Source organism: Cryptomeria japonica, chromosome 7 (genome assembly GCF_030272615.1).
Source record: "Cryptomeria japonica chromosome 7, Sugi_1.0, whole genome shotgun sequence".
NCBI lineage: Eukaryota > Viridiplantae > Streptophyta > Pinopsida > Cupressales > Cupressaceae > Cryptomeria > Cryptomeria japonica.
In genome coordinates, this window is record NC_081411.1 from 511,835,257 (window position 1) to 511,853,210 (window position 17,954).

Here is a 17,954-nt window from a genome sequence, read left to right on the forward strand (position 1 = left end):
CTCTTCCCATTTTCATGAAAATGACATTCCCGGATTTTCCCATCCATTCATTTTTCCCATATCCGTACTTACCATCTCCGTCATTTTCCGCAAGTCAAATTCTCATTTTCCATCCATTTCTCCATTTGCAATTTTACAAGTGTACTTGCATTCAGGTTTTAAAACCCCGATTGCATGTATGTTCTTTCCAACTTGTATACTTGCGAAAATTTCCCCAAGATCCGAAATTGGTCAAAGTCAAGATTTTCCCATTTCCATATATTTCCCCTCTTCCTCTCACAAAATCGTGAAATTCAACAATCAAAGTTTTTCCCATTTGGAGAAGGAAGAATGATATTTGCAGCTGACTATGATGTTGCCTTAACTCTTTTAAGTCTTCATCACAGTATTCCAGGTTCACAATCAATGTCAGATTTGGCGGCATCTCCAGCTCCAAAGAAGATGAAATACAGATATGACAAATATCAGAACGAGGTAGCACCTTCCCAGGTTTCCTCTCCTTTGGATCGCATCAAAAACATGGAAATAGGGCACGTTGACATATCAGAATTTGTCAAGAAGGTAGAAGATCCACAGGATAATAACTTGCAACGGCTATTGGACAGCCATATCCACCATGCATCATTTTTCCCGGTGGCTGCCGTAGAACCCGAGTTCGTTCTTGCCTGCGCCCATCATTTGGACAAAGAGTCAAGAGTCATCAAAAATGATGATGGCGAAGCTATAATCCGTCTTGATGCAGATACAATCGAGAAGGTCTTCAGAATACATCATGCACTTGTTTATATGGAAATCTCCAAAGAAAGTGCAGCAGAGTATTATGTGAAGAGGGAAAAAGATTGCAAGCGACATATCAATAGGTGGATCCAAGAGCCACGAGCCTCCTTTTCAAGGTGGGCGAAGTTGTACTGCTGAGATTTCAAATGGGAGATAGAAGACACCATAACTCTTCTAAGCAGGATGATGGGCCTTGAGCCATGGATGTACCAGTTCATCATGTTCATAAGGCAGTCTCATCATATTTCATGGGGAGAAGTCATCAACGATGCCTTGTGCGAACAACTTGCAGCAGTTCCTACCACCATGACCTTCTTCATGAAATCATATTTGGTATATTTGGCAACATCACTTAGACACTTTCTAGGTCTTTCTACCAAGGGTGATCGCTCACTTATACCAGTTTGGGAGTATTATGACCAGTTGCCATTGAGACCCAACAGACTGCATTTCAGAAGAATCCAAGATGCATTCTTCGGGTATTTCATGTGTCAGTTTGACAGAAATCTCAGGAACAAGAGAGTATCGGATGAGGCATGGGACAAGGTGTGCGAGTATGGATGCTTGTTTCTGCAGTTGCCCACCTTCACCTATATGAGGATCGGATGCTATGGCGGTCAACCATACATGCTTCCCAGATACCCAACTGATAAGATCATTCTTATGGAGTTGGGAAGACAAATCATGGCTGTCCACACTTTTCAGTCTGCTAGACACAAGGTTGGAATGGGGATCTCTACAACAAACCCATTGAAGATTGGTCGGTATTCCCTTGTCACATCTGTGAAGGCTAAAGCCATGGAGACTGAATTGCAAGAAATCAAGCTCAAAAGGTTTAAACCTAGAGCTGATTTTGATTACAGGGGTATGAAGGAGAAGATCAAGAAATCCTTTGTGCATGTGCATCGCATTGAGGACATCTGGGTAGATCTCTGCACAGAAACCGAAAACCTGAAGATGGATTACTGCAAGCTCACTATTGAGCAAATTGTTGATTTGAACCTGGTGGATATCCCACAAGGGATGATTGATGACAGGCACATACTTGATCCTGAATACATTTCACGGAGGGTTGAGGAAGATCCACTTCCTTTGATCCAATGGTCGCACAAAGAGTGCATATCCATCCTTGAGAGATTTCAGCCTATCTTGGCCAACACCAACGCATGGCTGAAAAGTAATGATGTTAGACTTATAAAAATCAAAGTTGGTAAAGAAGATAATTCTACGGGACCTCTTGGACGTAAGTCTGAGATTCAGGTTGACAACAAGGAGGGTGCATCATCTTCAAGCACAAGGATCAAGTTGCGAGTCAGTCGCACAGTAGTGCTTCCTCTTGAGGAGACGACAGTTCGTGGGAAAGAAAAATCAAGATTCCATGTTCAAGTGATCATTATCTAGATAATCCACAAAGAGTGCATATCCATCCTTGAGAGATTTCAGCCTATCTTAGCCAACACCAACGCATGGCTAAAAACTAATGATGTTAGACTTATAAAAATCAAGGTTGGTAAAGAAGATGATTCTACGGGGCCTCTTGGACATAAGTCTGAGATTCAGGTTGACAACAAAGAGGGTGCCTCATCTTCGGGCACAAGGATCAAGTTGTGAGTAAGTCGCGCAGTAGTGCTTTCTCCTGAGGAGACGACATTTCGTGGGAAGGAAAAATCACGATTCCATGTTCAGGTGATCAATCTAGATAATCCACAAGACGGGCAGCAATCTGATGATGCTCCCAAGTCTCCAGTTACAGACTCACCTCATGAGATCATTCCTCCAGTTTCCATTGAGACGCCTCTTTCTCCTCCTGATTTGCTTGTGGATGAGTCTCCTCAGAATGCAATTCCCATTTCAGCATACGAGTCATCTCCTGATCATCAACAAGAGAGTGTGTTGGAAGTTCGTGAGGATATTCCTACTTGTATCCAGTTATCAGAAATTGATACTTCCACTTCTGGTTTTGAAGAATTCATGAGGTAATCTTCATGCCCATTGGTAACTGAGCAAACCGTGGTCACTGTCCCAACAGATATTCCTCTTAGGATGACCATAGTGATTCAAACAGAAACTGCTTCTCCTTTGCCTACGGCTGCTACTGGAGGGGAGTTGATGACTTTGCCTTCATGGCTTAGTTCTTTTACCCCGAAAAGGAAGAAGCAAGAAATCTCACCTGATGCCTTTGACTAACAGCAACTGAAACAGTCCAGATCCAAAGTTGCTAAGAAGGCCAAGACTATCTCCAGAGTAATTGTTGACAGCAACAAGATGAAGGTAGCTGAAATTGTGGAACCTATTGTAGATAAGCCACTTGAAGAAATGTCAGTTGCCGATTATAAGGTTACAAGGATAGAGTTGGGCAAACAGACGAATGAGGTCATTAAACATGATGCTCAATTTTCTGTTGCTTCGCTGGTGCAAAGGTGTGATGAGCTTCTAGCAAAGAAAGACAAGCTAGAAGATGAAAACCGACAACTGATGGCAGTCTTTCATAAAATTACAAAACATGTTGCTGAAGGGAGTAACTCCATAGGTTCTTCTGGTTCCCAAGAATCAATTCGTGGAGGAGAAAGGGCTGCTCAAAAGGTACAAGCACTGGATTCCTGGGTTGATCAGCTTCATGATCTATGTGCACAGGTAATGAAAGACATTTTTCAGATAATGTCTAAGTTAGAGGCCATTCAGGAGAAACTGGATCATGTACTTGGAATTTGAAGAACTCCTGGAAAACAAGACCCTTGTTCTTAAATCCCTCATTGAGGAGATCGGTGATGCAAAGAGATTCCGGGGTGAAGTTTTCCGAGATTTTGTCTCATATTGTGAAAGGGCCTCTTGCAACATAGTAAGTCAGGATGGAGAGCTGATTCCAGAAGAAGAAGTTCTTACTGATTTACAAATGAGGATTCATAATGAATGGAAGAGCGAACAATTCACGGCCACTTCAATTCATACATTGATGAAACACCAAGCCTTTCTACATGAAATCCAGTCTATCCTGGATAAAAACAATTATGTGCTCCTCCGGTGTCATGACACTATTGTGAAGACCATGGTTGTTGCCAAGAACACCCATGAATCGAATCCCGAGGAACTACAAACGAGCACCCAAAAATTTCAAGGATTTGTGTCTTCACAAAATTCAACATAAGTGTTTTTCAACACTTAGTTGAATTTTCCCCTCTTTTGTAATCCTTAGTTGTAATTTTGTTTTGACAAGTTACATGTAAAAGTAATTTTTTTGTAAAACGCAAGCACACATTACTTGCACTTTTGTAATTACATGTAAGGCATCTACAAGTTGTGTCCGATTAGGACTGTAGTTGGAATAAGTCTTAGTTAGTTAATGAAGTCTTAGTTAGTTATAGAATAATTCTTGGTGGTTGAGAGAATCTCTCAAGTTAGTTAGGATCATCCCACCTTTTTCTCAAGGGTCCTCTTCTATAAATACTTGAGGGGTCTATTGTAATTTTGATCTTTTGGAAAGCAAGCAAAAACTCTGCCAAATTTACAGCAAGAAGTCTTTGAGCTTATGTATGTGAATTGAAAGTTTTGAAGAATAATAAAGAAGGATTACTCAAGTTTTGAGTCTTTGAACTACATGCTTAGTTTGAATCTTTTTATTTCTTCCATGCAAAGTGTTTCTAAAGGAGCTTAGTCTAATCTGATTTGAACTCTTTGAGCTGCAAGTAGAGAAGATTAATTAAAATAGGAAAATCTCTAGAAGGAGCAACAAGTCTTTGAGCTTGACTTAGTTCTTGTCTTTGTGTTGAAAGAATAGATTATTCTAGTCTTTGAGCTGTTATCTTTTATTCGTTGTAAAATTTAGTATAGCAAAGGGTAGATAGGACTTCACATAATCAAGTCTTTGAGCTTGATATTGCTGTCCCGTCCCAGAAGAAGTTAGGGAAGTCTTTGCGCTTTCAGGAAACTTCATTTATTTTCTCTCATTTCACTTGAAAGTGGTTACTGCTATTCATATTGAATCGCTATCCTTTTTTGTGAAGAGAAAAGGATATTGTCTTTCTTGAAAAAAGGAAGAAAAATTGCTGTCCCATCCTATTTTATTTTCAAAGTTGTAGTTTGATAGGGGGAGCCTTCCTTTAATTAGGAGAGTTTTTACTCATGTGCTGTGGTTGAAACCACAATTTTGTATATTTCCCCAAGTGTACAAAATTTTCAACCAACAATTGGCAATCGAACCAACCTCAAGCTCTTCCAAGGCCTTAAAAGCGCTTTGAAACTTGGGTTCCATAGCCTCCACGAATTCATCCGTAAACCTGATTCGGCTAACATCGATATACAATCTGAGCTCCTTGTGCTGATAAAGCCAATCCAAGTACCGATTCAACAGGGTTGCGGGCTCTGTCTCTAGCCCTTTATTCTTCTCCAAAGAATTTGAATCGAGCACAGAAACCTCTCCAGCCACAGCAACCCGAGTTCGAGTCACAAGTCGACATCTTTCAACGCTGACAATATCGAGCTTTGAAATCTTGGGTGAAATCCTGTGACTAGGCAGCAAGCAACTTTTTGCACATGTTTTTCTCTGCGTTCCCCGATTGAACTTCAAACGAAAAGGATTTTGGGCCATCATACTTGTTCTCGAGGCCTGGGGAGACTCGATCCCCTGATTGCCACCTGATTTGTTTAGAGGCCTAACCGACACCACTATGAAGGGCGGAGGTCAAGGAGTGTAATCGCTGCATTATCCTCTGTAGTCGCCTTTCGATCTGGAAGAGATCATAAATCTGCAATTGTTTTTGATCGAATTTCCCTTGAGAGCACAGGATCTACCTTCAAGTGGTTAGGCTCTACAGAAGGAGCCTGGCTCTGATACCGTGTTGATTTTATGGTGGTGCTCGTTAATCACAGGCAAACATCAAATTTGTTGCCTTCCCAACCGTAGACGATAAGCTCTTATCATCACCCCCGAGCACACTACATAAATTTCTCACCATCAATTGATCTGCTTGTACATGAATTCGATCTGCCTGATTATGATCGAACTTGCTGTCTGATCACAGTTCCATAGAGAGAAGACCACGTCCATATATATCCGTTGAAAGGACATATCCAAGAGTCGGCTCTCATCAAGGAGGCACAACCTTCATGAAGCATCGCATGCCTTCAAATGAGGGGTGGCAGACGTTAACCAAAAGTCAGCCCCTTTAAAACAAATCTGATAAGTCAAACTCGATAATGTATGTTTAATCATTAAACCTGATAATGCATATGTGACTTAATAAAGATATTAAAGGATTAATATAAGTTGATATTTTCATCAAATGTGTAAGGCCAATAGGCCATTCACACATTTGATCTTGCTGAGTCGGCCTATAGGATTTCTACCGACACTATCTCATCAACAATTTGCAATTAAATTTCTAATCCCATGCTTGCTTGTTGCAAAGATTGCCATCAATCAAGTATTCAAGATTGTTATTCCAGAATTCATTATTCATCCAATGGAATTTATTACACCTACCTTACGTTTAAATTTCAATTGAGATGTCTTGTTATGTGTGTCAGGGGAAATTAAATTGCTTTGATGAGCTTGCAAGCTTTGTATTGCAAATTTACTCAGTGAAAATTTGTGACTTTTACCAATCTCTACATTTAATTTACCAAAGCATTTGTGTCTGTGTTTTAAGCTTATTAAATTTGTACTCTACTTGCATTGTTCAATCTTTGCTTTTAGCTAAACAACACAAGCATGTAGTTGTAGGGATTTCTATCAGCCAATAAACCCAAAAATCTCATCTAATGCTAATGTGTTGAATTGGCTTGTGCTCTGGATTATGAAAACAAAAGACAGGTTTCTATTCAGTTTGTTTGTATTGCATATTTAAATCACCCCAGAGTATAATGTAAAGATTGTCAATAGCAAGTACACCTTGCGCCAAGTAGGTTAGTTTTTGTTTTACAAGGAAACCCCCTTCTAATTTGAAGAGTGGTAGTATTGCACACTATTCTATTTTCGTATTGCACTAAAAAGTGCAAGTTAAAAAGCCAACAATGCAGATGAGGTAAATTGAATTGATTTCCAAACTTTATAGGATTTGTATTGCAAAATTTAGTTAAGTAAATTAGTTTAGGTTTGTAAGTGTTGTTTTCCTTTCAATTTGCCAAGTTTTTGTGTTTTGTAAACAAACTCCTGGCTTATGCATTTGCACTGCTCAGTCTCTGCTTTTATCTGAATAATTCAGTGTGTAGTAATCATAATTGTCAAGTTTAAGCATAACACTTAGTATATATTGTACTTCAATCAACATTTGAGCATCCTATATGGAAGAGATGTATAAAGTGAGAATAAGGAGTCCCAATTCAAGACTTTCTACTACTACTCCCATTGAGCCCTTCACTCATTTCATCAAGGTCTAAAATGACTCTTCCTGTACAATTCTTACTGTTTCTTTGTCTTGCATATCAAGAACAGTGAAGAAAGTACTACTATTAGATACTCGTATAAGAACCATACTATTGCAAGTAAATTTTTGCTGATGTTTCCAACAGCCTATGTCATCCAACTCTAAGGTATTTAAGGTATTTTGCCTCTCCACTTAACTAAGCAAAGGATTTTTATTTTATTGAACATTCATTCTATTTGTTAAGATAAATATTTTAGTCAATATCATTACTCAAACCATTTATTTAATGCTATGTTATGCAAGACAAACAAACTATGAGACTTGCTGATAATCTCTCTCACAATTAACTCCTAAAATATTACCACCTTTGGGTTGCAGAAAAATCCCAAATAAAACGTACCATTAAGGGTTCCCTCAAGTTCACTCAATGGAGTCATTGTTATGTCAATATCTTCTTGTGTGGTATTAGCATAGAACAAAATAAAAATAATATACCACCACTTTAGCTAAAATTGGTGACTGAGATACCAAGTACTTAAAGTAGAACCTGTCCATTGGTTGATATATTAGATGACGGCACATACTCCTCAGGAATATCAAAGGGATTTTTGGACTTCCGTTGTTGAACAATGCTTGAGCATGATTCCTGTCAAAAATAATCCACAAGACCTACAACAGTGTCAGCACTGGAAGTAACCAAAACTTTAATGAATACTCGGCCTGCTCAAACAGAAACATAACACCCACACATTATGGCCATACTCTTACACTTGTTTTATATTTTGTAAGTGAAGTTGTACAGACAAACAACAGACAATTCGTATCACATAGTTTCAGATTTTCATGGTATCACACCTCAAGCTTTTATTACATGTAATCAATCAAAATACAACTAATTTTGAATTCTTAAATGACTATAGAATTTCTTTATTTCAAGAGTATTTAGTGAAATGAAATCCAAATTTATTTGTTTGGAATGGTTTAGAAGAACTCCCTATGCTAAGATATATGTGCTAGACGGTAAGAGAACAAGCACTAATAAAAATGAAAAACATCTTGAAAATCAAATAAATGCAGAACTTCTTTACCCTCTACTCTAATAAACTTAAATTGACATCACTGCTTGGCCCCACATGTTAAAATATTCTACATAAAAACTAAAAGTCAATTGCCACAAGAAGATCAATCTGGTAGATGAAAAAGTTGTTAATGATTTTAAGTTATACCAAAATGAAAAATTGCTTTACATATAGAAAGCTAGATTTGTTATGAGAGGCAACAAAAGTTGCAAATGAAGCTAAAAAGATATGAAGCAATTTTATTAAAGATTGATTTTATTTACGTACACTAGATTCAATTTCATTTGAAATGCTTGTAGGAAGTTGACCAACAAGGACTGATAACTTCTATTACCCATTTCAGTAATTACCATTAACATTTACTTCAATTATTGGTATAAAAACTCTCATCATCCATATGTTTTGCTACTTTTAATTTCAATGAACAGACATCCTGATTCCAAACTTACCCCCCCCACATTCTGATTTTTGGGAGGAATACTAGCAATATAGACAAACAGCAGCCTTTATGTACAGCCAGCAGAGAAAGAGTGTTCTATATGGATTGAAGGTCTTCCTAGTCAGGAAAGAAAGCCAAAAAAAGAGAACAATGCTTATATGGATTCTAAGTCCTGCCAGGTAGTCAGAACGGGAAGGACCATGCAGAATGGGAGAATGAGGATGATGGAGCAGAAGGGCAGAGTTCGGGCAGAGCTCAAATTTGAAGATTTTTGGGTCAATGGGCACCCTAGGGCAAGCAAAAAATAGGTTTTGTTGATGTATAGTTTTTTGTGTTTTTTTTGTGAATTTGAAAAACTAGTTTTTTGGACATCTGTAATTTTGTTGATAGCTGTAAATTTTGTATTGGAAGCCGAATGCAATTAAAGTATAAATCATGTATATCTGTATAGGAGTTATGTGTGTCGGGTGGCATTCTACGAAAGAAAATATTATGTTGATCTATGCTGGAAGGGTAGTTAAGGTTTCTGTGGCTATTACTATCTGAGACTTTTAATATCAATGTAAATCAATATTTAAATATTAATAAAATTACTATATTACCGATCAAAAAAAAAGTCCTGCCGGGTAGATGGTCAGATCACAACAAAGAGAACCTGCTTGAAAGACAATATAAACGACCATTCTAACAGATACATATCATGAAGAACATGCAACCCAATTATTGCATTGATTCTGAATAAATATTAAATGGAAAGGTGCCTTTAGACAATTTCACTTGCAACATAAAGAGCCATGGACAAAGTTGGATCTTTTGCAACTACCACCAAAGGGAATAATTTCCCATTCTAATCCAGTTCAACACTATCTGGCACTAAGTCTAGAACCTAAAGGGAATTGTAATGACCCGGATGGCTAAATTTATGAAATTAGCTTAAATTTGTAGAAAGGAATAGCAAATGAAACTTTACTCCAGTGTTCCACAGGGACGCGTCCCCCCCCCCCTTTTTGGCCGTGTCTCGGAGACGGGGACACGACATCCCCCGCCATCCCACCACCGCCACCCAAACGCTGCCGGAGTCGGGGAGACGTATCCGCATCTCCTAAGGAGACGAGGAGACATCCCCTTGGGAGACGTTTGGGCATCTCCCAACGTCTCCCCGTCTCTCGAGAGACGTGCAATACTTAAAATTAAAATATAAAAAAAATGTGACTTTTTTGGGGGTTAAGGGGTAACCCTAATTGGACGTGGACCCCACCCTTTCCCCCAAAACAACACAAAACCATGTTTTTTTGTTGATTTCACTCTCATTTTGAAAACACAAAACCATGTTTTTTTTGTTGATTTCACTCTCATTTTGAAAGAATAATTTTTTTTCCAGCAAGCTGAAGAGGAGGAAAAACTTGTAGAAGACTGATTGAAGGGGTGAGAAAAGTGATTGCAAGTGTGATAGGAACTAGAAGAAGCAAGAAGAAGAGGAGGAAGAGGATTCTACTGCATTTTGGAGAGATTTTGCAGGTAGGGTTTTTCAACTTTTTCTTTTTTTTTTGGTTTTATCTTCTGATTTTCAATGTCATTTTTGGATTTTATTTTTTTTTCCTATTCATCTCAAAATGAGATTTGACATCAAATCTCATTTTGAGATGAATAGGGAAAAAAAAAAATTTGTTAAACTAGGCTGATTTTATTTTTATTTTTATTTTGTGAAATGCAGTGTCAATTTCACAATGAGCTCCCAAGGCATGAGTGAGGATGAGATGGAAATCCATTCTCATAGTGAGAATGATTCAGAATATGAACTTGAAAATGAAGGGGTGACCATGGGGCTGATCCTGGAGCCCAATCTAGTTCTATGGCGAGTGCACCAGCTAGTACAGGTTGCCCTTCAGAGTTGTTGGCACCGTATGCTAGAGGACCTTTTGATCCTAAGTCTCCTCTCAAACGGTTTACTTCAAGAATATCAATACAAGGCACATCACATTCAAGTGGGGGAACAAGGAAGTAGAAGTGCAACATTTGTGACACTCAATGGTCTGGTAGCATGAGTAGGGTGAATGCACGCTTTCTTTTTTGCAGAGGAAAGGGTGTGAGACATTATAAGTTTTTTGAGGAAGCTAAAAACAATACAATACAAAATTGAGTTTACCAGGCTTTGGGGGGTTCCAGATGACACAAATATTTCAATGCCTACTACTTTGTCTGCTAGGGCAGCCCTTCAGCACAGCCGGAATCCGCCACATGCTTCTCATGCTTCGCAGACGGGAGGAATGATGTTTGGATCTCCATCCACTTCCACTTCTAGTGCCGCCAAGGCAGGGAAATGTAGGTTGCAGACACCACAAAGTAACCCCATTGCTGATATGTTTAATGTGTAGCTAAGAGATGAGATAGATGAATCCATTGGGAAGTTCTTCTTTGCCAATGGCATTACATTTCATGTTACACGGTCTCCTTATTATAGGAAGATGATGGATATGGTGGCCAGGAGAGGACCATCTTATGTGCCACCAAGGGAGACGAAAATGAGGACCTCGATCTTGGATAAAAGCTATTCCAAGATCAATATTTTGATGGAGAAGATGAAGGCATGTTGGGTGGCATCGGGGTGCAGCATAGTTATGGATGGGTGGACGAACATTAGCCATCATCCACTCATCAACGTCATGGTCACATGTGCAGAGGGCCCATACTTCCTTAGAGCAGTTGATTGTACAGGGCATCGTAAAGATGCTGATTTCCAATGTGAAGTCCTCGAGGAGGCTATTGAGGAGGTTGGGCCACAAAATGTGGTCCAAGTAGCGACAGATGCAGCCCATGTGTATAGAGCAGCAGGGAGACTCATTGAGGCAGCCTATAGACACATTTGGTGGACCCAATGTTGTGTGCATGCCATGAACAATGCACTCAAGGACATGGGGAAGATTGATTGGATTAGAGAGGTGGTCACCGATGCGAGAGATGTGCAGATGTTTATCTGCAACCACCACACTTCACATGCACTCTTCAAGACCTTCGCGAAGGAGTTTTTGAAACCAATTGAGACCAGATATGCATCCTATTTCATTCTCTTGGAGAGAATGATTGAGTTGCAAGAGGCATGGCAACTCATGGTTATGACTAATGAGTGGAATAGGTGGGTTGAGGCCAAGACAGAGCAGAGGAGAAGGGTGAAGGAGATAGCGAAGAGTGATCTGTTTTGGATTGATGCAAAATACAGTCTCCATCATTTCTCCAGTATTCCAGGTGATCAGATATGGGGATGGGGATGCACCTAACCTTGAGAGGTGTATGAGTGCATTGACTCTATGCTTGACCAAATGAGGGTTGTTGTGCGAGTGAAGGAGCCCTCTCTAGTATTCTACAATGAGCAAATCCGGCCTATCATTCAACGTAGATGGGACAAGTTGAACACTCCTTTGCATATGGTTGCCTTTGCCTTGAATCCTAAGTGGTACAAGGCTAGACCGGGTAGAGTGGCACCGATTCAGGATGATGAGGTGAAGGCGGGTTTCTTTAGGTGCGTAGAGAAGATGTTTGATTCCAGAGATAATTCGCACTGAGTGGGGAAGATTTGCCACTCTCAAAGGTTATTTAGATGCGGCAAAGATGGATATAGACACTATGGCACAGGAGGACCCACTTTTGTGGTGGAATTGTCATGGCCCGAAATCTTCGACCACCACTCTAGCCATTCGTCTGCTATCCCAGGTTTCCAGTTCTTCAGCTACTGAGAGGAACTGGTCTACATATAACTTCATCCATTCTCTTAAGAGAACAGACTTACCACTGAGAGAGCAGAGAAGCTTGTGGTTGTACACAGCGCTTTGCGTCTCATGGACCACAAGACACTTGTGTACAAGGAGAGTCCAGCGACAATGGGATGTAGAGCCAGAGGAGCCTTCACAGATTAATGAGGATGATCCTACCACTTCAGATGCAGGGCTAGTTGGTGTGAGCTTGAGGGATCTTGATCTTCAGGAGTCCAACAGTTCCAGTGAGGAGGAGTTCGCAGATGATTAGAGGCCTCCATTATCTACATTTTGAGTTTTGTCATTTTGTCTTTGACTCTAGTCTCTTTTGTAATGCTATTGCTACACATATTTGTATTTGGCTACTCATTGTAATGATGAATCATGTAATCATCTTTATTATTATAGACTTTGCAATGGCATCAAATACTCATATTTTCCTTTTTCGATATAATAGAAATCTCCAATTTGACAATTTCATTTGTCAAATTTTATTTAGCAATTACTAATTAGCAATTAGCATTGAAGAAATCTTGGTATTTAGATTTAGTATTTCAAATTTCCTATAGTTTCATTTCAAATGTAATTCTTATATTGTTATACTATCATACATCTTTTCAAAACTAGTTTTTCAAATAGTATATGTATATGTATAACTATATCAGCACCACCACCCCGCCACCGTCATCCCCCCGTCCCCAACGCCCATGGAACACTGCTTTATTCTCATTCCAAAACCGTCATTAAAATATCTTTTCCAAATAAACTGATATACCCACAAAGATTTAACAAGAAATCTCACAAACTGTACAACAGATTTGTAGATCTAACTGTCAAATCAATCCAGAACTTCACCAAACTTAACATGCAAGTTATATTTCAGATTATTCTCCAAAAATAAAATATTATTGCTGTTATAAATCGCTCCTAACAGCAATCATACAATCCAAAGTGCTACACCCAAAATAATGCTCAAATCTTGAACCAAAAACTCACTGCAAACTACAGTATCTCACAAAAACTTTAATTAACTCCACACATGAGTTCAATATGACAAATAACAGAAGATTACATGATATTTGTAGCAAAACCATGGCCTCAAGGCTGCCAATAACTTAGCAAACTTAGAATGCACAGAAACCCAAATACACTACAAAACTCTTGCCCGCGACTTGTCAAAATACATAGAAACGCTATCGAACTTGCAAGAAAAACACTCCAAATTCTACACCAGGGTTCACTTTAATAAAATAACAAGAGATACAAAGAAATACCACCAAACACATGTTGATAATTATACCACAAAGATTTACAACAAATAGAGTATTCAAACCCTAAATTGTCGCTTGTTGAAACTGCAAAACCTTAAGCACAATGGTAACCTCTGGATGACATTACACACAGCAACCTTCGGCCTCCCAGCCTTGGAACATCTGGAAACCATGAGCATACAGCTTAGAGAGTCTCCTTCTCCACTGGTTTATCAGCCACTAAAGAAACAAGCCAAAGCTCTGTCAAAATATGCGAATAAGAATGCCCAAAATAGCCCAAGCAAGTTTCCAAACCCAAATTAGTAAACATTGTCCACTATGACATCCTGCCATATAATCTGTCATAACCATTAATGCCTCTAGAGTTGGCTCCACCAAAATAATAAATTTAATTTGTATTTGTCCAAAGGGCATAAATTGAGCTTAGACAATATAAACATTAAATAATATTTGCTTTCAATGTATCTTGTCATAGTTGACTTAGTATTTCGGGAAAGTGAGAACTTACAATTTTTAGTAAGTATTATTTTTAGAAAAGGGGACATGACAATTCCTCCCTTCATAAAAATTGCTTGTCCTCGAGCGATTGCAATAATGATTCTCCAAGATCTTGATGCCAAAGTGATCATTCATGCGAAATTGCAAGTTAAGTCTTGATCTTGTACCTATATGAAGTTGCACCTTTTGCCCAAGAACATTGTACCAAATAAGGTCTCAAATATTTCTGTGACAATGCCTTGCACCAAACAACAATATCCATGTAATGCAAGCCCAATGCTATATAAATTGATGATGCCTTCTGTCCGATACCTGTGCTTACTAACAATCTACTGAAAAGCTTCTATGAGCTTCCAAACAGTTGCTTCATTCAACTTCTTTCTTGGAATTCTGATAAATCTCAAAGATGTGGGCTTGAATTGAGTGACTTTGTTGCAGAAATATTAAGGTATTATACAATTCATCCTTGCTACCTTAGTTGATTTCCAATTGACTTTGTTTGATAACCTCACTTTTTCAATCCTTCTTATCTTGGAGTTGTTGGGATACTACCTGCATAAAACAATGCTATTTGTTCTAAAATTTACCTCAGTTTGATGGATGTCATATGCAACTTCAGAATCTGATAAATAGCAGCAATAGTACAGCTCACAAATATAAATTAATATCATACCATAGCAACACATACCCCTCCCAAATCTGAATTTCAACCTTGTAAAATGTTTTGGGTCTCTAGCTAATGATGTATTGTCATTAGGAAACTTGCAATTGGAACTTCTGAAACAAATGATGATACAAATATGATTTGTGTAGCATAAAGATCCATGACAACAACCAATACAATCCTTATTATAATATTTACACATTTTGAAATCAACAACTAGCTTAAGCCCCGAGCTGTTGAAACAAACATAGCAAAAAAGCATAGCACCAATCTGTGAGTGATCATTTCCAACTTCATGAACTGCTATGTGGAAGTCAAGGTACAACTGTGGAGCAGCCATTAACATCATGCAAAGAAAAATATCATGCCTCAACACTCTGGACAGCTCATTTTGATAGAAGCTAATGTACACTCTCATAGTGTCAAGGTACACATAGTTGAAATACACATCAACTAACCCATCCTTCACCTCAATTTGAAAGATATCAATTTCAGTTGCATACACTGATTTTAAATAATAGGGGTCTAATAGAGGAGCAGAAACAAACAATCTACAACAAAACCAAATCTGACATACTAAATCTGCAAGCATGATCTCATGAAATATAGGGATTACCTCTTCAGTTTTTCTCAACGCTTCGTGTAGAATTCTCATGCTTTCTCATAGTACACATGACTTTTCTAAATGATATTAAATTAGCCCCCCATGTAAATGTTTTTGTCAAAAATTCATTTTTATTGAATGCATTCCCATTTTTAATGTCATCCCTTCTCCAAGAGGTACATTTGAAGTCAACTACAATCAAATGAAATTGCTTACCTGAATTTTGAATGGCTCCTTTACAATGGAGACACAAGAAGTGACATTCTTCTAATCCTTGCATTGGACTCATAGGCTGCAACCATTGAACCATATGATTCTTAACCTCATTCTCCTTATGCCTTTGTTTATCCATATGAAATGCCCTACACAAGTAACTAATTTGGCAAGCTGAAAAAAATTATAAGTAACAAGTGCAGATTCCCATTTATGTGCATGCTTTTTAATGCATTCATCTTGGAGTTTTTTCTCATAACATAAGGTAGCAATTGTTAATTGGAAATATTCAATGCAACCCACATGAAATTGTAATCTTCTATCATCAATTAAAAACCCATTTCCCACAACTGTCAACTTCTTGTTCTCAATTTGGCTGAAGCCATACCTTTGCATTAATGAAGCCCAATCACTTCCCCTTGAAATATCATACCATTCTGCAAATGGATGGACCAAGGGTGTCATAGAATGACAACTTTTGGCAACCTCTACGGGATGCTTGCCCACTAAGAATGAGATCCAGAAGCCTTGAGCATCCATTGGGCACTAAATCATTGGAAGGACACACCCTCTTAAGTAGAATGCAGCAAGTGCAAAAGCACTTATGAAAGCAAAACAACCTCTAATCTAACATTTACATTGTCATCGAGACCCTCTTTAGAAGCAAGGCTTGAGATGAATCCCATTCACTGGGATTGGGAGAACTTCACCATCAAGCCTAGAGAGATTAAATGCATTGCCCTCCTCGCAACTGGTGATGACATATGGACCAGTCCAGATAGCATCAAACTTGGAGTGTCGTCCGACTTTGGCTTCATCTGCATCCCACTTGAGAACTAGATCTCCCTCTTTGAAGATCCTATTAGTAGCCTTTTTGTCACAAAACTTCTTTTGACCTGCTCTTTATGGACCTCAAGTGTATGCATAGCCTAACTTCTAACCTCTTCTAGCTCCATCAACTCAACTAGCCTTACTGTCATGGCATCATTCTCAGTCAATTCCAGCTGATGTGCTAACTCAAGAGAGGGTAACTCCAAGGAAGATGGAAGTCTTGCTTCCTTCCCATATACTAGCATGAAAGGGGAGTCAACAATTCCCCTCTTGGGTGTAATTCTATCAGCCCATAGGGCAGTTCTCAACTTAGCATGCCAAGACCTCTAATTGTCTTCAATTGTTCTCTTGATTATCCTGATGAGGTTCTTGTTGGAAGACTAAACTAAGACATTACCCTAGGGGTAATAATTTGATGATGTCTTTAAATACATACCATGCTTAACTGCCCAAGAACTGACTTGGGTTCCAACAAATGCCTTGACATTGTTTGATATGATGGTGGACCGGACACCAAATCTAGTTACAATTCCATCAAGGAATTCCAACATCGAGGCTTCTACGACATTCTTCAATGCAATTGCTTCCTTCCACCTGGTGAAGTAGTCTAGAGCTGCCAAGATCCACTTGTGACCACCACTAGAAGGTGGGTTTATCATGCCAATGAAGTCTGAACCCCATTGTGCGAATGGCTGGTCTACTTGAATAGGGTGGAGAGGAAGCATAGCTAGCCTTTGCTTTCCTGAGAAGAGGGCACATTTTTCGCAATTCTTCATCCATCTATGTGAATCACTAAATAACGTCGGCCTATAATAACCAGCCCTCATTATTTTGATAGTTGTGGTCCTTGCAGAGAAGTGGCCCCCTGAAGAGCCATCATGGAATTATTCTAACAATCTGCTGACTTGATGTTGCTCAATACATCTTAATAAGTCTCCATTAAAGTCTCTCCTAAAAAGAGTGCCATCCACTAAGACATAGGGAATGGACTACAACCTGAAATGTCTTCTTTTGGTCCTACCTAGACCCTGTGGGTATCTACCTTCCCTTAAAAAGGTGGTCATGCCGCTCTCCTAATTGACCTGAGTGTCATTGTCAGTCGGTTGATCTTCTTGTAACACAAGGGAGGCCTCTAAAGGAGTCTCAAAATATGAGACAAGTTGTTCACATAGGCCCTTGCCTCTTACAAGCTTGGTAATCTTGATCTGGATCTCATATTCCATGACCTTGGTTATCCACCTAACCCTCTTCTCACTGATATCCTTATTCAGAAGAAAATCCTTGACACTTGCATGTGGAACTAGGAGCCGGATCCTGTTGTTAAACAACATATATCTAAATTTCTTTAATGCTCTAACGACAATGAGGACTTGCTTCTCTACATAGTTGTACCTAAGCTCATAATCCTTTAGTCCCTCACTAAAGAAAGCAATGGGCTGCTCCAAACCATCATTGTTCAGCTATGTG

The 17,954-nt window shown here is 38.9% G+C and overlaps 1 protein-coding gene across 4 annotated transcripts in view; it reads right to left on the bottom strand.

Moving 5' to 3' along the window:
* Positions 1–17,954, bottom strand: part of LOC131060146 (uncharacterized) — a 74,055-nt gene that overhangs the window by 25,260 nt on the left and 30,841 nt on the right. For 3 of the 4 annotated variants that reach the window (XM_057993255.2, XM_057993257.2, XM_057993256.2), the window contains exon 9: positions 7,687–7,785. In XM_057993255.2, coding sequence (XP_057849238.2) covers positions 7,687–7,785 — 99 coding nt within the window. Of the gene's footprint in view, positions 1–7,686; positions 7,809–17,954 lie in introns of all 4 variants that reach the window. The other variant, XR_009358576.1, reaches the window with a different exon arrangement.